General features: G+C 34.3%; 1 protein-coding gene across 3 annotated transcripts; it reads left to right on the top strand.

The window, feature by feature from the left end:
• Positions 1-259: 259 nt before the first annotated feature.
• On the top strand, positions 260-20,318 carry LOC140051928 (set1/Ash2 histone methyltransferase complex subunit ASH2-like). Of its 3 annotated transcripts, none has more exons than XR_011845566.1 (14): positions 260-303; positions 6,616-7,323; positions 7,562-7,651; positions 8,043-8,131; positions 8,396-8,583; positions 8,833-8,922; positions 9,230-9,426; positions 9,785-9,996; positions 11,385-11,552; positions 12,060-12,253; positions 13,020-13,112; positions 14,230-14,328; positions 19,020-19,436; positions 19,606-20,318. XR_011845566.1 is itself a non-coding variant. In XM_072097276.1 (14 exons), coding segments are annotated over exons 1-14 (2,208 nt in total). In that variant the 5' UTR covers positions 260-277; the 3' UTR covers positions 19,608-20,318. The 3 variants fall into 3 exon arrangements, 2 of the variants coding, with proteins under 2 accessions (XP_071953377.1, XP_071953376.1); XM_072097276.1 differs by having other exon boundaries at positions 19,020-19,071; XM_072097275.1 differs by having other exon boundaries at positions 19,020-20,318.
• Positions 20,319-20,513: the final 195 nt, after the last annotated feature.

The following is a 20,513-nucleotide window of genomic DNA, read 5'->3' as shown; positions in this document are numbered from 1 at the left end:
CGATGTGAGAAGAAGAATCAAGGTGGTGTTTCCCAACCATTACCCACAATTCACCAAAATGAGTCATCTTAAATTTCATTTTCAAAAGAAAAATAAAAAAATAATACCTGATTTCTATACAATCAATATTTAATTATAATCTCAATATTAAACAATATAATTTCAGAGTTCTAAAATAATGTTTTCAAACAGTTAGCAATGAAGATATTATATTATCGACATTGTTTGAACTTTGAACTTTATTGTGAAAACACACGCTTTAAATTTTTGGCGAATCATGGCTACCGAATTATCAGAAAAAAGGTACTTAGTCTGTCTTAATAATAACAATAATTATATGTTCAATTGAGGTATTATTAATAATGTATTTTACGATGCAGTGTACTTAAAGTACATATTTTTTTTCTTTGTTACATGTTATATTTTGGTTAAGTCTATACTAGCTAGGCCTAAAAAGTGAGGGGACGCTGGTGTACCGTTTTGGGACGACTGGGGAAAAACGTCTTGTTCTTACGTCGTGTGATTCGGTTGGATATTTCGTCCCACATGAACCCTGGATCTGGATGAATACTGACGAACGAAGGACCACATGGCATGGGTATAATATGCGCCAGGGGTGCGTCTCTCGGTGTGCAAACATCATACTTAACTGAATTTGTTTTATAAATTTTTTTTAATTTATTAATTTCACAACTTCACAATACTGACCAAACAATGAAATGACGAAAAAACAAACATGAATAATAATAATAATTTATAGGCCTAGGTTTAGGCCCTATCTATATAGGTGGCTAGCCTATACTAGGCCTATATACAGTATATATTTTTTTTTTTAGTCTTAAAGCTATTTGAGCTTATTTTAGTTTTTCCAGATACAAGGCTTTAACTAATAATTTGATTCATATTTTGTCAACATACTTTGAATTTTGCTTTGTGTAAATAAAATGAATGAATGAATATGATTTTGCTAAATTAAAGGGTCTTGCACACCTGTTCCGATACGGTTCCGGTCCGCGTGTTTTTTTTTTCCAGGACGAACGTGGGCAGAAATCATGAATAATTCATTACCTTACTTATTTTCTATTATAAAGAATTGAAAGATAGCTGATCTACTTCCTAAATATACTAAACCTAACCCTCTAAATAATCTCTCTCAACTATTAAAAAAAACATGTTCATGAAAGACCTCGAACCGAGGGCTTCAGCGTAATAGGTTAAAGCCTTTACCACTAGACCAAACATTTCGGTTGGCAAACGTTGTTTACACTAATTATTTAATCTCTCTGCATTCTTATATAGCGCCCTCTATAATGTTCCCTATTATGTCATAATTAATCATGAATTATTCATGATTCTGCCCACGTTCGTCCTGGAAAAAAAAATTACGCTTCCGGTCCGGTGCTGGCAAATCCAATCGAACGTCAATGTTTTGTGTTGACATAGCCGCGTGGAGCGTTTAAATGGAGGTATAAAACTCCATGGTTCAGCATCATGTATTGTGTTAAATTGTTGACAAAGATATAAAAAGAAGTGAGTTTGATTTGCTTAAGCACTATTTAAACTAACAATAACATGACTTAAGCAAAAATATTGAAAAATACCAGCCATATCTGCTGATTTTCCAATTTGCAATTATCTTCATGTTGAACAATTAAGAAGATGTATTTAAGATTTTAATGAATTCCAATCTTTTTCCGACACTATTGAGTAAAAATTGCGATTTATAAAGTACTACTCCTCCCTTATTCGTTGTAGTATTGAGCTGGGATTTGGCATGACTATACTACAGGGACATGTCCTCAAAGCTATAAAGCCGGATTTTTTTATTTCAAACCGGATGCAGCCATATGACGTCTCGAAGATGGTCCCGTATAGCCGTATTTGGTACCGAGGTTAATGATGTGTATGTGACGTCACATCCCGTCTTATGACGTCATTACAGCTTCTTTTGCGGTACCCCGAGTATCGCACATCGCTTGTTAAACCTATGAATGATCCTTTGGAGGGATATTGCTATTAAATTACTAAAACAAATCTTGTACAAACCCCTACAAAACTTGCACAGAAGGTGGAAGGTAATTCATCCAAATCACTTAATATTGATTACATTACAACTGTACTGTACTGTATAGAACTATAAAACAGACAATTTATTCGAAAACAATTTACTTGTACTGTACACTGTCAATTTGGCTTTGAGTTGAAAAACATACATTTTTTTAAACAATAAACAAACCCCTGTGCAAGACTCATCCAAACCACTTTTTTTAATATTGATTTTTTTACAAGTTGGACCATAATTATGAGAAAAACAATTAGTTTGGCATTTATTGAGATAAACATCCATTTTTTTAAGTCAAGCTGTGAAGTGATAACTTTCCTGTGAACTTGACAGACAGTAGCAGGCCCGTATGCAGCATTTATAATGGGGGGGTGCGAGCAAAAATGGCTGGGGGCCAGAGGGCCGCCAAGGGCCCCCGGAAAATTTGCGTTTTTTGACGTTCTAAAGACTGATTTAAGACTCTCTGTTGTGGCTTGGGCTAGTTGAACGATGAACACCAGAACTTAACGCTTTCATGATGAGGCCAACTCACTAGCAGGGGTGGCGCCAGGATCTTCCCGACGCGGGGGCTACATTCCCCGACGAGGGGGCTATGCGAGCATCACTAGGCTGAGGGCCAGGGGGCCGCGCCGCCGCCAAGGGCCCCCGGTCCCCGGAAGCAACGCGTTCTAGCGTCATTTGAGGTCTTTTTAATCAGATTTAGGGTAGCCATTTTTTCCATTTTTTATAATGCATAAATAAAATACTGCGTGCAAAAAAACGATGCGCGATGACTGTTTCAATCCATATTTTTCAATTTAAAAAATAAAAGTTCAAAGAAAATTTAGAAAAATAGAGTTGGAGGTCCCGGAAATTGGACTTATATTATACTTCAAAACATGAAAAAAAATATATAAGTCCCTATCATGGGTTGTGACTGAGCTAAGAAATGTTTGAAAAATAGAGATGTTAGGTCCCGGAAAATGTACTTCTTGTTCTTCGAAATATGACCAGCTTTATTGTTGGGGCTGAGCTAAGAAAATGTTTAAAACTAGAGCTGCAGGTCTTCAAAAAATTGCATTTTATACTTTGGAAACATCAGGCCTAGAGGCTTAAAAAACGCAAGTGTAGACCTTTTTCAGTCGGGGAAATAAGTTTATTCCTCCCAGGTGTATGCATGCGTACCATCTGGACTTCCGAGTGGTGAGAAATTCATGACATACAGGATATTGAAAATGTAATAACTATAGCTATAATGTTGGCTAAGCGAAAATGGCATGTTTTTTTTTTTAGTAATGGATGAAAAATTTATTTTAGGTGCCCCACGGTACAGAAGGTTACTTGTAAATTAAAAAATTGGTGAACAAACGAATAATTCGTTTTTGCTGTAGTGTAGCGTACGTCGACGCAGTACACGACGTAACCGTCGGTAAACTTCGCCTGGAAAATAACACATTACACATTTTGGTCCCTGGATGAAACTTGATATCACGCGTCCGACCCAACGTTGAACAATTCGTACAAAGGGATACCGCCAGACAAGTGCGTACCTAGCTATTGTTTAGTAGTAAGTTAGATCGCTGGCAATAATGAATGCATATAAAGTGCATAATATCACTCTGACGTACTCTCACGGTCAATGAAACGTCGCGGTTTTCTAGGCGCTGAAGCTAGCTACGAAGTGAACGCGAACGCTTTTTACTGTATATTATATTCCCCGACAAAAAGTACACGTGTTCCCTTGGGTAACCGTCGGTAAACTTCGCCTGGAAAATAACTACATTACACATTTTGGTCCCCGGTTAAGTTGTCTGTATTTTTCCAGCAAACACTTTACCGCGTACCGCGTACATGAAGCGCTAAGCTATTGCTTGTCGTCACATGATCGACTGCGCATGTTTTAATTTAATTACCGGTATTTTTTCATTTTATATTAGCATATTTTTGTTTGTATACCATTGATAATGTAAATTTTGTATATATATAATGATATTGTCTTTAGTTAAACAAGACAAGAAAAAATACCAACCGAGGAAATAGTGGACCTTTTGGGACTTGGGGGGGGGGTGCGTCTGCACCCAACGCACCCCCCCTGGATACGGGCCTGAGTAGTGCTCTAAATATCATATTGGCTATACAAATTAGAAGTACAATGTGAAATGGCGGTTGTTATCAGAATTTACATTGCAAAAGATAGGACATTAGGTTAAAGTTTCATCACTTGGTTCCATAATTTTAAGCCGTGTTTCAAAATCCTGGATCAATCGCTACTGCAAAAGTAATGTAGTTTTAGTAGGAACTTACCCTCGGTTGAGCTAGGCAGGTGCCATATCTGCAAAATATCCGCTTTTTTGAACTCATTTTCGTAGCCAGGCAAGATAACATGTTTTTGTTTCGACACATGGCTTCCCATCTTAACTAGTTGATGGTGATTCAACACAAACCCTAATGAATGAATCATGGGGTTGAAGTTCTGTTATTTTGAGATACGCTGAGGATAGCAGCTTGTTATTTGGCGATACGCTGAGGATAGCAGCTTGATTTCAATTCTAAAATTCTAACCTAATGGGTGTGTTTTCAAATCAAAAAGGAAATTTTTGCTTATTTCAATGAATCATGCCAAGGTTAAAAAAAGGTAAAAACGATGATTACATAAGAAAATAATAAGCTACAATATTCAATTTAAATTTACACTTAATTCTCTTATTGCACTAATAGTAAATTAAAAGAGGACAAAAGATTGAGAAGGATTTCATAGAAAGAGAAAGCTACTGTACTTAAGTATTAATAAAATCATAATTTGTAAAGGTAGAAAAAGAATTAAGAATTAATACAATGTATACCCAAATTTAACTCTTCCCTGGTATACCGTATACTCCCAATTAAAAAATATGGATTGTTTTGTATGTATGTTTATTTATTCACAATATTAAGCCCATCCGTTGCTATGGTGAGAACAAAATAAATTATAGCATATAATAAATTATAATATTAATTTAAAGCTTTTCTTTAAAAAAATAGTTTAGTTTTCATATTGATTATGAATATAATTTTAACACTAGTTTTGAATAATTTATTTTTTTTTTTCATTAATTTTCATTCATTTATTCAAGATAAATATCCATAGAGAGAACATACTGTAACCAAAATGAATAAATATATGGTACATAAATTAAAAATCTAATTATTGAGTATATTAATAACTTCATCATTATACTGTATAACCTTTTCCTAATGCCTAATTAAAATAAAATGAATGTTGTCCAAAAACACTGTCTAATTTATCTTAATTTGAGTTTAAATCTTGAGTATTGCCACTTTCGATTTTATTCATATGCCAATTGACATTTACTTTTTTTCTGTACTGACAGTAATAAATCACATTATGTTATTTTGGTTTGTTTTTTTGTTTGTTTGTACTCGTGTTTGATCTTTTTTGTTAGGGTTACATTTTTTTTGGTCACATTCCATTATCATATTTATATTTGTATTGTATTTGTATATGTTTTTATTGATTATAGAATAAAAATGTTGATGATTAAGTGAATACTTGCACAATATAAAATGTATATGTATGTTCTGAAACATTGTAAATTTTTTCTTAATTTGAAAAATATATTTATGTAATAATACTGTACGACTATGATCTCAATTAATAACCTATTCTTATATACTGTAGATAAACATAGTGTCTGTACTGACAGTAATACACTATTTGCACAGTATAAAATGTATGTTCTGAAACATTGTTAATTTTTTCTTAGTTTGAGTTCAATATATTTTTGTGACTATGATTTCAATTAATTACCTATTCTTATATAGGTAACCATAGTATAGCTGTTTACAGTACTGTTTGTTTGGAGTTCAAATCTTTAGTAAACTCTCTATTTTTAGAATGATTAATATCCTACAGCGTAGATTATCTGTTAGCAAAACTTGTTTCTGTTTTGACAGATTTGTTGTTTAAAGATTAAAAATACATCAAGAAGCAGAAAGGTGTATAAATTGTGGAAATCTGAGAACTAAAACAAGCTTGTAAATTGCGTCCCTTGGTGATTATAATTCACCGCACTGCGTCAACGATGTGACTGTCAGAGATGTGACCGAGAAGTCAATGCACAAACATATATTTGTCTTATTGAACTTCACTTTACTGTAGATCTTTTCATATCTCGCAAATATAATTGTACCTTTATAAAACTTAAGTTTAGAGTTTACGATTTGTTTTTTTCTGTTTATACATGTTTATTAATATGGATGATATTTCCGAAATAAAAAGAAATTGAATTGAAAAAAAGATACATGAAAATAATAAATTTGAATTTAAGAGAAAACAAAATAAACTTATTTTTAAGTTTTTTAAATTATTTTATGTAGATGTAATAAGCCTTCTTTCTATCTTGTTGAATATTGCATGCACAGATGTTAAAATTACTAACTAATGAACCAATGAGTTTGGTTACAGAGCTACGTAAAGGAATGTGAAAAAATTATGGTTTTTAATTGTGTTATTGGGTGTTTGTATATGGTGCCTGTATATTAATGGTATTAAAGCATTTTTGTTTTTTTTTTAGTTCTGTTAATATAGAAACTGAATCAGAAGTCCCAATGGAAACGGATAAAACAGAAGAAGATAGTAACGTGATCGTAGAAAGTGATCAAAAGGATTCCGAGGTTAAAGAACCAAATGCCAAGGAGCTACCATCTGAAGCTCAAGCTCCTACAGAAACTGGTTCTAAAGAAACAATCCCACCAGAAACTACAGCTAAGGAACCTGATGATGCTAAATCAGTTGTCAAGGAGATAGATGCCAGTGATGCATCACTCCCTGAAGCTACCGTGAAAGAAGTTGATACAGAGAAAGTTGATGAGGCTGTAGTTGAAAAAATGGAAGTAGATGAAAAAGACAATGATAAAAAGATGGACGAGAAAGAAGAAGACCCTGTTACAGAATCATCAACCTCAGTAGCCATTTCAGAGGAAGTCTCTGTCGATACTCAAGACACTAGTGAAGCCATTGTCACTGTAGAAGTGCCAGAGGTTGCTTCACAGGAATCTGAGATCAAGGAAACCGAGAGTAAAGAACAAACTGTAAAAGAAGTAGAAGAGAATGAATGTAAAGATGTCGAAATGAAAGAAGTAGAATCTAAGGTAATAGATTCTGTGGATACAGCTTCTGAGACCACGGACAGTATCAGCACTGCCAATGATGATGAAAAGGAGAACGTCTCACAAGAAAGTGAAAATGGAGATGAAAAGATGAAAGAAGAAGAGTGTTATTGGTAATCATTATTTTTGTGCTTTGAAGTTCACATACCCTAAAGCTCTGTCTACACTATCAAAACTTATGTGACAACAAATGTGATGTGCCCATATATGGACATGATGATGTCATATTACTACCACATTTTGGGCACATCACACTTTTTTGTCAAACTAGTTTGATAGTGTAGAAAGAGTTTAACCAGCATGACAGTTACTGTAAATACAACATTCTTGATGTTTTTCTTACAATTTTAGTGGTAAAGAGAGAACTTTGGAAGGTGTAGAGCTTCAATGTAGTGGATGTCTCAAATGGTTTCATGCTGGCTGTGTTTCAATTAATATTGGGTATAACAATTGTTATTAAAATTAAGTTTAGTATTTTAGTAAGTATAACCTCACCAAAACCCCATTTAAACTGCTCTTAATTTGTTTAGAACCATCTAAAACTTATATCACCTCTTGAAGTTGTAATAAACTGGTTTAGGCCAGTCTGTAGTAAAACTTTCCATTGAATATGGCCAGTCTAGCCAGTGAAGCGTGTAATTCTTTACATTTATTCTTATGCAAGAAAACGTGTAATATTGTATTTTATATTCTTGTTTGTATCTTAGTAACATTTGTAGGCCTATACTTTATTTTACTTCTATTTTACACAAATTATTATTTAGCTTAGACTACAATATTCTATTACTTATTTTAACTGTTCTCTTCTCTAAATTCAACTGTTTCTTTTTAGTTACTGTATGTCTTTCATGACAGCATATTCGTTCACCTGTCGGTTATGCCATCCATCCAGTATAGAGCAGTTTACCAAGAAGACTTGTAGTAAGTTTATATTATATCAAATATCAAACATTCCACATTGATACATTGTTGTATGTTCTGTCTTGTGCATTTCTCATGTTATGACATCACAATTAATATACAGTCAACTCTCCCACCTTTGGGCTGGCCTAGTCAGATATTCTGAATGTGTTTTTAATGTTAAAAATATATATGACCCCTTTGGGCCTCAAGAAAAGTCTTTCCGGTTTTCAGAGAGTCTGTTGTTGGGAGATTTTACTATATTTTGGTTTTTTTTTATATTAGATTTCAGTCAGCTGTGTGTTGCTGCTCTTGCTAATCTAACACATCAACAGAAGAAGGCTGATAAAGCAAAGCGAATGTTCTCCAAAGACAAGGAGCTTGTGCCTTATATCAACAGACATTGGGAGTATCTGAGTGCCATGCCACGCAGGACTACTACCACATGGCATAACTCAATTGTTAAAGCTATGGTAGGCTAAATATACCATATTTATAAAGTTATAATCCTGCTCTATTTATTTTCACCCTATAATAAAAACATATTATATATTTAGTATTTCTATACCATTATAGCTAAGCTACAGTACTCCGCCATCACTTTTAAAACATTGGATAACCTGTAACCTTAGAACACAAATAGAATTCCTCATTTATCAAGTTTTTAAGTTCAGAACAAATACTAAATGTGCCATATTATGTTTACTAATACTTTGTTACAGAGCAACCCAGACCTTTTCATTTGGAAAGAGAAACCAACAGATGAAGATGAAAATGAAGAAGACTTTCCTTTGTTTGGCCTTGCAGATGATGTAAGATCTAGATTTGACTTTTATTAATTGTATCTACTTTTAACTCTCAATTTAAATATTTGTAAAAATTATTTTATCTTTGTATTTTTAAATGTATATTTTATTATCAACCCGTCATCAGTGTTTTGCATTTTTGGTTGTGAGAATAAGGAATAAATATGTGCAAATAAACTTAGTATTGAAAATAAACTTTTAATTTAACTCACTGACTTTTAATTAAATAAAAAAAAGCAAAATCATACTTTGAACTAGATGAATATACAGATCATATTTTACACATATTTTTGTGTACTTTTTAAATTTGAAGGATTTGTCAAAAGTTGGCCCTAGTTATGAAAAACAAACATTGCAAGGTAAAAATGATTTAGGACAGAAAGTGAGTTCATTGCTAACAAGTTCCTTCAACTCAAGTTTAAATTCGTCTTCTGGCAAAGGTCGTAGTAGTAAGAGGAAAGGTGGTCTAGATAGCAGTCAGAATCTTTTGTCAAGCAAAAAAGCTAGAAGGTAAGAACTGCAGCTGTAGCGTGGTGGTTAACCTTCCAATCCCAAGGTCCAGGGTTCAATCCTGACCTAGGTAGTGCCAGGGTTATATTAGTCATGAGTTTTTAACTCTGCTTCCTAAACCTCAAATGAGACTTAGTTATAGAAAACTGTAATGACCTATATCGTACCTTATTTCATGATTTTCATGCTGAGAAAAAATAAAATGCTACCAAGCCATGCGTGTAATTTAAGTTAGTATATAATTTTACATTAATGCCTTTATTTCCATGTAAGTATATCTGATTGTTAATGTTCTAATCAGACTCAAGAAATCAATTCAGAGATGACCAACTTTAAAATTAATTTTTTAAACTTGTAGTGATTTCTCGGCATCTCAGAAACTTCCTCCTCACGGATATCCTCTGGAACATCCTTACAATAAAGATGGTTATCGCTATATCCTGACGGAAGAGGATCCTCATTCACCCGCTAAAACATTTGACCATGATCAGTTTGTAGGCAAACCCATTCCAGCTCATTTGTACAGAGCAGCTCTAGGTACAGAAGTTCTTTTAGCTCTACATGATAGAGGTTAGTGGCAAAACATATGTATTCGTGTTGGACCTCTAGTTAACTGAGCATGTTAGTGATCTTAATGAGAGAGTATGTTACTGGTCTTCATGAGTCCTAGGCTTGAATTGAGTGATCTTTTTGGCAAGGATTAGTGAGGATGGCACAATGTTGGTTGTAGTGCTTATATTGAGCCTTTAGTGAGATTAGTGGCATGTTGGCCCTGTGAATTAGTAATGGCATGTTGGCCCTGTGAATTAGTAATGGCATGTTGGCCCTGTGAATTAGTAATGGCATGTTGGCCCTGTGAATTAGTAATGGCATGTTGGCCCTGTGAATTAGTAATGGCATGTTGGCCCTGTGAATTAGTAATGGCATGTTGGCCCTGTGAATTAGTAATGGCATGTTGGCCCTGTGAATTAGTAATGGCATGTTGGCCCTGTGAATTAGTAATGGCATGTTGGCCCTGTGAATTAGTAATGGCATGTTGGCCCTGTGAATTAGTAATGGCATGTTGGCCCTGTGAATTAGTAATGGCATGTTGGCCCTGTGAATTAGTAATGGCATGTTGGCCCTGTGAATTAGTAATGGCATGTTGGCCCTGTGAATTAGTAATGGCATGTTGGCCCTGTGAATTAGTAATGGCATGTTGGCCCTGTGAATTAGTAATGGCATGTTGGCCCTGTGAATTAGTAATGGCATGTTGGCCCTGTGATTTAGTAATGGCATGTTGGCCCTGTGAATTAGTAATGGCATGTTGGCCCTGTGATTTAGTAATGGCATGTTGGCCCTGTGAATTAGTAATGGCATGTTGGCCCTGTGAATTAGTAATGGCATGTTGGCCCTGTGAATTAGTAATGGCATGTTGGCCCTGTGAATTAGTAATGGCATGTTGGCCCTGTGAATTAGTAATGGCATGTTGGCCCTGTGAATTAGTAATGGCATGTTGGCCCTGTGAATTAGTAATGGCATGTTGGCCCTGTGAATTAGTAATGGCATGTTGGCCCTGTGAATTAGTAATGGCATGTTGGCCCTGTGAATTAGTAATGGCATGTTAGCCCTGTGAATTAGTAATGGCATGTTGGCCCTGTGAATTAGTAATGGCATGTTGGCCCTGTGAATTAGTAATGGCATGTTCAGTTTGTTATGGTTAAAAATCCATTATAAATAAATGAATGAATACACTGCATATACAGCATTTATTTATCCAATATAAATATACAATAATATTATAAATTTGTTTTATGTACCCTACAGCAATTAAATTATCTATAAAAATATATAAACATAAAAAACGTAGGTAAAATATAACAAATAAACAAAAGAATTAAAATTCCAGATTGCAAAAACATTTAAAATACATTAACATTATTTTCATTATAATTTATTATTTGTCGCTCTTTTTACAGCTCCACAGTTGAAGATTTCTGATGACAGATTAACAGTGACTGGTGAGAAAGGCTACAGTATGGTGAGGGCGACACATGGGGTGAATCGTGGTAACTGGTATTTTGAAGTTACTATTGATGACATGCCCCCAGAAACCTGTACCAGAATAGGATGGTCTCTCTCATTAGGTAAACAAAACTATCAGCAAGGGCAGACCCCCCCCCCCCCCTCCTACATTTTACAGGTACCCTTTTTTACACAATGGAAAAAAAGATAGAACTTTCCCACTCAGCAAATGCCATGTGGCTCCAATATTCAGTCCTCCTCTAAAAAATGTCTAGATCCGCCCATGCATTTCTGTATGTTATTCAATTCAAAATAACATTTATTTACTTCCTTTATTTACTTTATGATTGAAATAATAATTGAATAAATAAAAATAACATATACTGTACAAATAAAAAGAAATCTGGGGGGAATAGAAGAAGGCAGGATCCCAGAAAGATACAGGATCTTGAGTCGGATCTGCCTAGGATACAAAACGAAGGGACAAAGACAAGTGGGACACAGAGACAAATTAACATAAAACAACCAGGACATTATTTTGTTTACTGTCTTTCAAAGAAACATTTTATAATGCAATGAATAATTACTTGTTCTGATTTTTGTAATATCAGAATGTTGTATAATTGTAGGTAATCTGCAAGCTCCACTTGGTTATGACAAATTCAGTTACTCTTGGAGGAGTAAGAAAGGAACCAAGTTTCATATGAGTAGGGGCAAGCATTACGGAGATGACTACACTAGTGGTGATGTCCTTGGATTCTTTATTAAATTACCTAATAGTTTACCCCCAGAAAAGCTGTTACCACCTACCTGCAAAGATAAGGTGAGTGTTTTCTAGTATTTACTGTTATTATAGCAACTAACATTTGCATACGCTCCATAGAGGTATTCAACTAGAGAGTGAACTCTATCACAATCACAGGTAAATAATGTGACCCGCTATGGTAAGAGACCAGTTTGAAGTCATGACAACCTATCGGGTCATGCACCACTGTTCATACAATGTCTGTATGTTCAACATATCAACCATACCATATTTTATAAACGATTCTAATTTTCACTGCCATCGCTATATAATAATTTATAAAAACTTTACAGTATGAAAAAAAATATTTCTTGATTTTTGTGGTTCTTCAGAATATGTTAAAAATGTCTATATAATGTTCATGTATACAATGCCATGTGTGCATAACTTTACTGTAGCCTACAGTATCTCTATCATATACCTCATTGATACCTCTTCAATCTATGTATACATTTAGTGTGGTTATCACTAGCGACGCAATGCAACCTACGCAATGTAAGAAAGTGCCCTTCCAATAATTGTGTTTGCCCTGCCTGCGTGAAGTCAATGTTAGTACTTGACTAAGCGCTGTACTATGTTTCGCATGTGTTCTTGCATTGTTGCGTAAAAATAAACTGATTTGATTTCCCGTATCGATGTTTGCAGACCTTTTGCATCATCGATTCCCACTTGTGATTACGCAATACGGTACTTCGATGATACATCATTGTGTTGCATTGTGATATAATGGCCACACGCTTTAGAGAGAAAAGATAATTTAAATATTAACTTTTTTGTTTTTTAGGCCTTGATCAAATTCAAAAGTCATTTCTACTTTGAGGAAAAGGATGCAATCCAGGAAGCTGAGCAGCGTCTTCAAAAATCTGAAGGGAGTCAGGTAGTCACCATGCATTAGTGGTTTTTATATAACACCTAAATAAATTCCTTTAATTTGATTGGACGATTGTGGGTCACATGGCGTGCAATAGTACGCACTATTAAACGCTCGTTTAATAGTACTTTTTTAAACATTTTGTGTACAAAAAAAAAACGTTTCGTGGATGAAAAAAAATTTAGAATACAAAAATTACTGTGAAATACAACAGCGCCACCTGTCGTCCTGCCTCTGTTGTTTGTAAACACCACCGCAAGATATGCAACAGCAGCAGATTTTTGTGTACGATTTGGAGATATATATGTACTAATTTCATTCAAAAAGGCATTTAAATTAGCTTTAGATTGTGTTTAGGATTTTGATTAATTAATGGGGACATCCCTACATGACGTGGAAGACCATAATTAGCCAAGATAAGTTCCAATTGTCTGTCAAAGTTTTGCCTTTCAGCCAATCTAGTACTAGGCCTACTACTAGGTAGGTCTAGCCTAGCTAGTCCTGTTAGTATTAGGCTAGGCCTAGCCTAGGCGTTTTAGCCTTGCTAGGCCTAGGATTGTTTGGTCGTTTGTTGACATAAAAAACAAATAATGAATGTTTTATATTCGTGTAATGGTACAAATAATGGCATTTGGTGAATGATGAAAGGTTATATTAACTCGGCGGTGCCTCGTTGATATAACCTTTCATCATTCACCTCATGCCATTATTTGTACCATTACACTCATAAACATTCATTATTTGTATAACAATATACGCAAGTAGGAGTACTAGTGCACAGACAGCCACTGTCGCACACAGCCACTCATCATAACTGGGCCCTCTTTGACTGAAGGGACTACCCAGTATAAAGAAATAATAAATACTAAAATAATTAGTTATACTATATTGTTTGAAGGTTGCATGGCGAAATCAAATGTTGATATAAGTTTGCGGTACACCACGTATGTTAGTTCTGAAAAGAAGTGTTGAGTTACTCGACGTTTCGAAAGCATATTGATCGAAACGACGAGAAACTCAACACTTCTTTTCAGAACTAACATACGTGGTGTACCGCGAACTTATATCAAAATTAGTTATACGGCTATACAATGTTTAAATTAAAAATCTATATTTTTCTCAGGTAATTTTCTATAAAAATGGCGTATGTCAAGGAGTTGCATATGAAGATGTATATGAAGGGACGTATTACCCATCTATTTCACTTTATAAGAATGCTGTTGTAAGTATACAAAGTTATCAGAGATGGTTGCCTCTAGTGTTCAATCAATGACTACATTTAGTTATCAGAGATGGTCGCCTCTAGTGTTCAATCAATGACTACATTTAGTTATCAGAGATGGTCGCCTCTAGTGTTCAATCAATCACTACATTTATTTATCAAAGATGGTCGCCTCTAGTGTTCAATCAATGACTACATTTAATTATCAGAGATGGTCGCCTCTAGTGTTCAATCAATGACTACATTTAGTTATCAGAGATGGTCGCCTCTAGTGTTCAATCAATCACTACATTTAATTATCAGAGATGGTCGCCTCTAGTGTTCAATCAATCACTACATTTAATTATCAGAGATGGTCGCCTCTATTGTTCAATCAATCACTACATTTAGTTATCAGAGATGGTTGCCTCTAGTGTTCAATCAATGACTACATTTAGTTATCAGAGATGGTCGCCTCTAGTGTTCAATCCATGACTACATTTAGTTATCAGAGATGGTCGCCTCTAGTGTTCAATCAATCACTACATTTAGTTATGGGTCATTCCATACCAAATCACCCAAAAAAAATGACATTTTAAACCCTACTTTCTTCAAATTTGCTCAAATTTGGTTTTTGGGTTATTTTTAGCCAAAAAACCTGAAATTTTTAATTTGAGCGCCATACGACCAACGGTTCGCGCGCTACGCGCCGTCGTTTCTTTGCGATTTTGCGCAAAATCGACGCGGCGGGCTATACTTAAATGACCGTATCTTCGTAACGTGTGGACCGATTTTGTTTTGACAGGTATCTTTGAAAAGCTAATTGTTAAAGCTATCCAAATCTTCTATTTACTTTTGAGATAGAACTATTTAAAAGATGTATAACTTATTCTATTCCATTTGACCTAGGATTTGACCTTGTGGGACAAATTTTTTTTAGATGAAATTTTGTGAAAATTATCTCCTACATGATATTTACATAATATAAAAAAATTGGAGATATATTATTTTTTGTTTGCTTTCTAGCTCATTTCAAAGTTGGCTTACTTCAACAATTCTGGTATTTCTATACAGTGTAGATGTATTGTCGACATTATATCACTACCAAATTTACCTCTTAATACTATGGGTTTCACTGTCAGATTATTTAAGACTATAACAATGCTTTAATTATATTTTCATGCTCCATACAAAATAATTATTACTTAGGTAAACATCTGTACACCATTTGACTACCCCATTTGGTTAGCCAAGGATGTACCATCAGTTTATGGCACTCTTTTCACACTTTCAAGCAAATTGAATCTTTAATTTTTGTTGTTTGATGATATAAACTTTGAAACATTGATTGTTCTTTGCTGTTAATCATTATTTTACATTTTTGTTCATTGTATTTTGTTCACTTATTTCTTCACTCATAATTAGGCTATAATTACGTTATAAACGGCATGGACCGGGGTGACGTTACGTGGGTTGGGACAAGTAGGGTCCAGTCATTTCAAGTAAAAATTGCCCCGGTCCATGCCGTCTAGCTGCCATTTTATGCAATTTTAAAACATTACTACAATTTTAACATTTTTATAAAAAATGCAATATAAATGCATGAATTTATAGGGCTATAATTACGTTATAAAACGGCATGGACCGGGGAGACGATACATGGGTTGGGGCGACGATACATGGGTTGGGGCAAGTAGGGTCCAGTTATTGCATAAAAATACCACTTGCCCTGGTCCATGCCGTCTAGCTTCCATTTTATGCAATTTTAAAACGTTACTACAATTTAAATTTTTTTTATAAAAAATGCAATATAAATGCATGATATATAGGGCTATAATTACATTATAAACGGCATGGACCGGGGTGATGATACATGGGTTAGGGCAAGTAGGGTAAACTCATTTCAGAAAAATACCACTTGCCCAGGTCCATGCCGTCTAGCTGCCATTTTATGCAATTTTAAAACATAACTACAATTTTAACATTTTTATAAAAAAATGCAATATAACCACATAAATTTATAGGGCTATAATTACGTTATAAAACGGCATGGACCGGGGTGACGATACATGGGTTGGGGCAAGTGGTAATTTTATGCATTGACTACTACTACTTGCCCTAACCAATGTATCGTCACCCCGGTCCATGCCGTTTATAACGTAATTATAGCCTTATAAATCATGTGGTTATATTGCATTTTTTATAAAAATGTTAAAATTGTAGTAATGTTTTAAAATTGCATAAAATGGCAGCTAGACGGCATGGACCGGGGCAAGTGGTATTTTTACTTGAAATGACTGGACCCTACTTGCCCCAACCCACGTATCGTCACCCCGGTCCATGCCGTTTATATTGTAATTATAGCCTAATTATGAGTGAAGAAATACAAAACAAAATACAATGAACAAAAATGTAAAATAATGATTAACAGCAAAGAACAATCAATGTTTCAAAGTTTATATCATCAAACAAAAAAAATTCAAGATTCAATTTGCTTAAAAGTGTGAAAAGAGTGCCATAAACTGATGGTACATCCTTGGCTAACCAAATGGGGTAGTCAAATGGTGTACAGATGTTTACCTAAGTAATAATTATTTTGTATGGAGCATGAAAATATAATTAAAGCATTGTTATAGTCTTAAATAATCTGACAGTGAAACCCATAGTATTATTAAGAGGTAAATTTGGTAGTGATATAATGTCGACAATACATCTACACTGTATAGAAATACCAGAATTGTTGAAGTAAGCCAACTTTGAAATGAGCTAGAAAGCAAACAAAAAATAATATTTCTCCAATTTTTTTATATTATGTAAATATCATGTAGGAGATAATTTTCACAAAATTTCATCTAAAAAAAATTTGTCCCACAAGGTCAAATCCTAGGTCAAATGGAATAGAATAAGTTATACATCTTTTAAATAGTTCTATCTCAAAAGTAAATAGAAGATTTGGATAGCTTTAACAATTAGCTTTCCAAAGATACCTGTCAAAACAAAATCGGTCCACACGTTATGAAGATACGGTCATTTAAGTATAGCCCGCCGCGTCGATTTTGCGCAAAATCGCAAAGAAACGACGGCGCGTAGCGCGCGAACCGTTGGTCGTATGGCGCTCAAATTAAAAATTTCAGGTTTTTTAGCTAAAAATAACCCAAAAACCAAATTTGAGCAAATTTGAAGAAAGAAGGGTTTAACCCATTGGGTGATTTGACATGGAATGACCCGTATCAGAGATGGTCGCCTCTAGTGTTCAATCAATCACTACATTTAGTTATCAGAGATGGTCGCCTCTAGTGTTCAATCAATCACTACATTTAGTTATCAGAGATGGTCGCCTCTAGTGTTCAATCAATCACTACATTTAGTTATCAGAGATGGTTGCCTCTAGTGTTCAATCAATCACTACATTTAGTTATCAGAGATGGTCGCCTCTAGTGTTCAATCAATCACTACATTTAGTTATCAGAGATGGTCGCCTCTAGTGTTCAATCAATCACTACATTTAGTTATCAGAGATGGTTGCCTCTAGTGTTCAATCAATCACTACATTTAGTTATCAGAGATGGTCGCCTCTAGTGTTCAATCAATCACTACATTTAGTTATCAGAGATGGTTGCCTCTAGTGTTCAATCAATCACTACATTTAGTTATCAGAGATGGTCGCCTCTAGTGTTCAATCAATCACTACATTTAGTTATCAGAGATGGTTGCCTCTAGTGTTCAATCAATCACTACATTTAGTTATCAGAGATGGTCGCCTCTAGTGTTCAATCAATCACTACATTTAGTTATCAGAGATGGTTGCCTCTAGTGTTCAATCAATCACTACATTTAGTTATCAGAGATGGTCGCCTCTAGTGTTCAATCAATCACTACATTTAGTTATCAGAGATGGTCGCCTCTATTGTTCAATCAATCACTACATTTAGTTATCAGAGATGGTCGCCTCTAGTGTTCAATCAATCACTACATTTAGTTATCAGAGATGGTCGCCTCTAGTGTTCAATCAATCACTACATTTAGTTATCAGAGATGGTCGCCTCTAGTGTTCAATCAATCACTACATTTAGTTATCAGAGATGGTCGCCTCTAGTGTTCAATCAATCACTACATTTAGTTCTTTTATTTATTTTATACAGTAGAATAAAAAAATGAAAAGAGAGAGAAGAGAGTTAAGAGAGAAGAGAGTTAAGAGAGAAGAGAGAAGAGAGAGTTAAGAGTTAAGAGTTAAGAGTTAAGAGAGTTAAGAGAGAAGAGAGTTAATAGAGAAGAGAGTTAAGAGAGTTAAGAGAGAAGAGAGTTAAGAGAGTTAAGAGAGAAGAGAGAAGAGAGTTATTAAGAGAGAAGAGAGTTAAGAGAAAAGAGAGTTAAGAGAGAAGAGAGTTAAGAGAAAAGAGAGTTATTAAGAGAAAAGAGAGTTAAGAAAGGCTAAACCCAAAAATTAAACAACTTGTGAAGGGTCACCTATACAAGAGACACCAAAAAAATGCAACACAAATAGAAACACAATTTACATTATATTAATATGTTTCTATCTATTAAGTGGGTTACATCCCACAAAGGTTAAAGGTTAAAGCCTTGGTGGAAGTCAGTTAAAGGTCATAGTACTTACTTTGGATTTTAACAATAAAACCCATTTAGTCATACTGTAAAAGCTGTTTACAAAATTAATGTATTTTAAGCCAACTAATTACTGTATATTTGTTTAGGTGCGGGCAAATTTTGGACCAAATTTCAAGCACCCTCTTCCAACTGATGTTTGTGAGTATGAACCAATCCAAAATGCAGCGAACCAATCAGCAGTTGAGAACACTCTAGTAGATATCCTGTATCATGTACAAAATGAAGATGTCTATATTGAAGCCAAAAACCTAGTGGCAGCATATTCATAGACAAGTGACTATTTGGGCATGGAAAGACATTAGAGAGGTTTCGCAAATTTATAAATAAGATAACGAAAACAGATACGTCGCGCACATGTATTTGTTTTTGTAAGCCAGTAAAAATCTGTTTCTCATGGCAACGAAATATTGAGGCCGTCGTCCAAAATATGACTGCGGTAAATTTGAGCGAAGCGCAGGTGGTACGTGTTGGTGCTTGGCTGCCTAGGCTAGCTTAAAATCAAAGTTAGTGAGGACTTTAAAAACTGCTATTTATCAAAATTGACCTAGCATTTTAGTAAATTACTTTAGTAAATTACTTTCAATAAATCTATAATTATATTATAATCATGAATCATTCCTGATTCAAATGCAAAATGTGCAAAATAGATCAAAAACTATACTCGTTTTGTAGGAATATGACTGGTGATATTCGTCAACATGATAAAGGGTACAATGTCTCTTTCCGTCATCTCATGGAATTCCCAAATAAAGTTTCTTAGCTGTGCCGTTATGCTGTCTATGGTCTGGGTTAACTTTTAAAAAGAGCATGACACTGAGACTAGTCGACTATGGACATATTACTTGACTGGTCAGTCCGAGAGCAGAAATTGTGATTGGATGATTGACTGAAGAAGTAGATGACCTAAGCAGTAGCAAATCATCGCTGACCAAACTACAGCCTAACCATATATTAAAAACACAATGTATTGCATTGCACACCAAATCAATTTTTCTATTATTTGAATTGATTTAACTTTGAATTAACTTCCATTAGCAGTGGATAATGTAATGTAATTATTGTACAGTGTAGTGTAGTGTAGTGTACTTTTTTAAACATTAAGCTAATGTTTTTGTATAAATTAATAAATGTTTTTGAATAGTAAATAATTGAGTATACAGTTTATTTCACAATCAATAACAAAATAGTATTACTATTTACATTTCTAATTCTTAAAACGAACTTCTATTAAAATTACAATTCAACCAAGCTTCTAATATGTTTTGAAGTATAAATGCGTGTTATAAGGAATCAGTGCAAGGTCTGTTTAAAAAAAAAGAAGCTTCGCCTCATTGAAATATAACGTTTCATCATTCACCTCAAGCCATTTGTACCATTACACTCATAAACAGTCATTATTTGTATAATATAAAATGGTATTTATATGAGAATCGAATAAAAAGCAAAAAGTCATATAAAAATTATAAATGACTATATAATTGTCATTGATTTTGTTGTTGGATATTATAACGAATATTTCTGCTTTACTCATTGTATACATAATTGATTGCGATTGAAAAAGGAAAGTACTGTGTTTGTAG

Source organism: Antedon mediterranea, chromosome 6 (assembly GCF_964355755.1).
Source record: "Antedon mediterranea chromosome 6, ecAntMedi1.1, whole genome shotgun sequence".
Lineage (NCBI taxonomy): Eukaryota > Metazoa > Echinodermata > Crinoidea > Comatulida > Antedonidae > Antedon > Antedon mediterranea.
This window is presented reverse-complemented; position numbering and strand designations above follow the sequence as displayed.

Bases quoted from the DNA above. Each gene is read 5' to 3' on its own strand.
- LOC140051928 (XM_072097275.1), top strand. From the start codon at position 278: ATGGCTACCGAATTATCAGAAAAAAG. The intron at 7,324-7,561 runs GTAATCATTATT...TTACAATTTTAG, and splicing joins AAAGAAGAAGAGTGTTATTG to TGGTAAAGAGAGAACTTTGG. The intron at 9,997-11,384 runs GTTAGTGGCAAA...CTCTTTTTACAG, and splicing joins TTTAGCTCTACATGATAGAG to CTCCACAGTTGAAGATTTCT.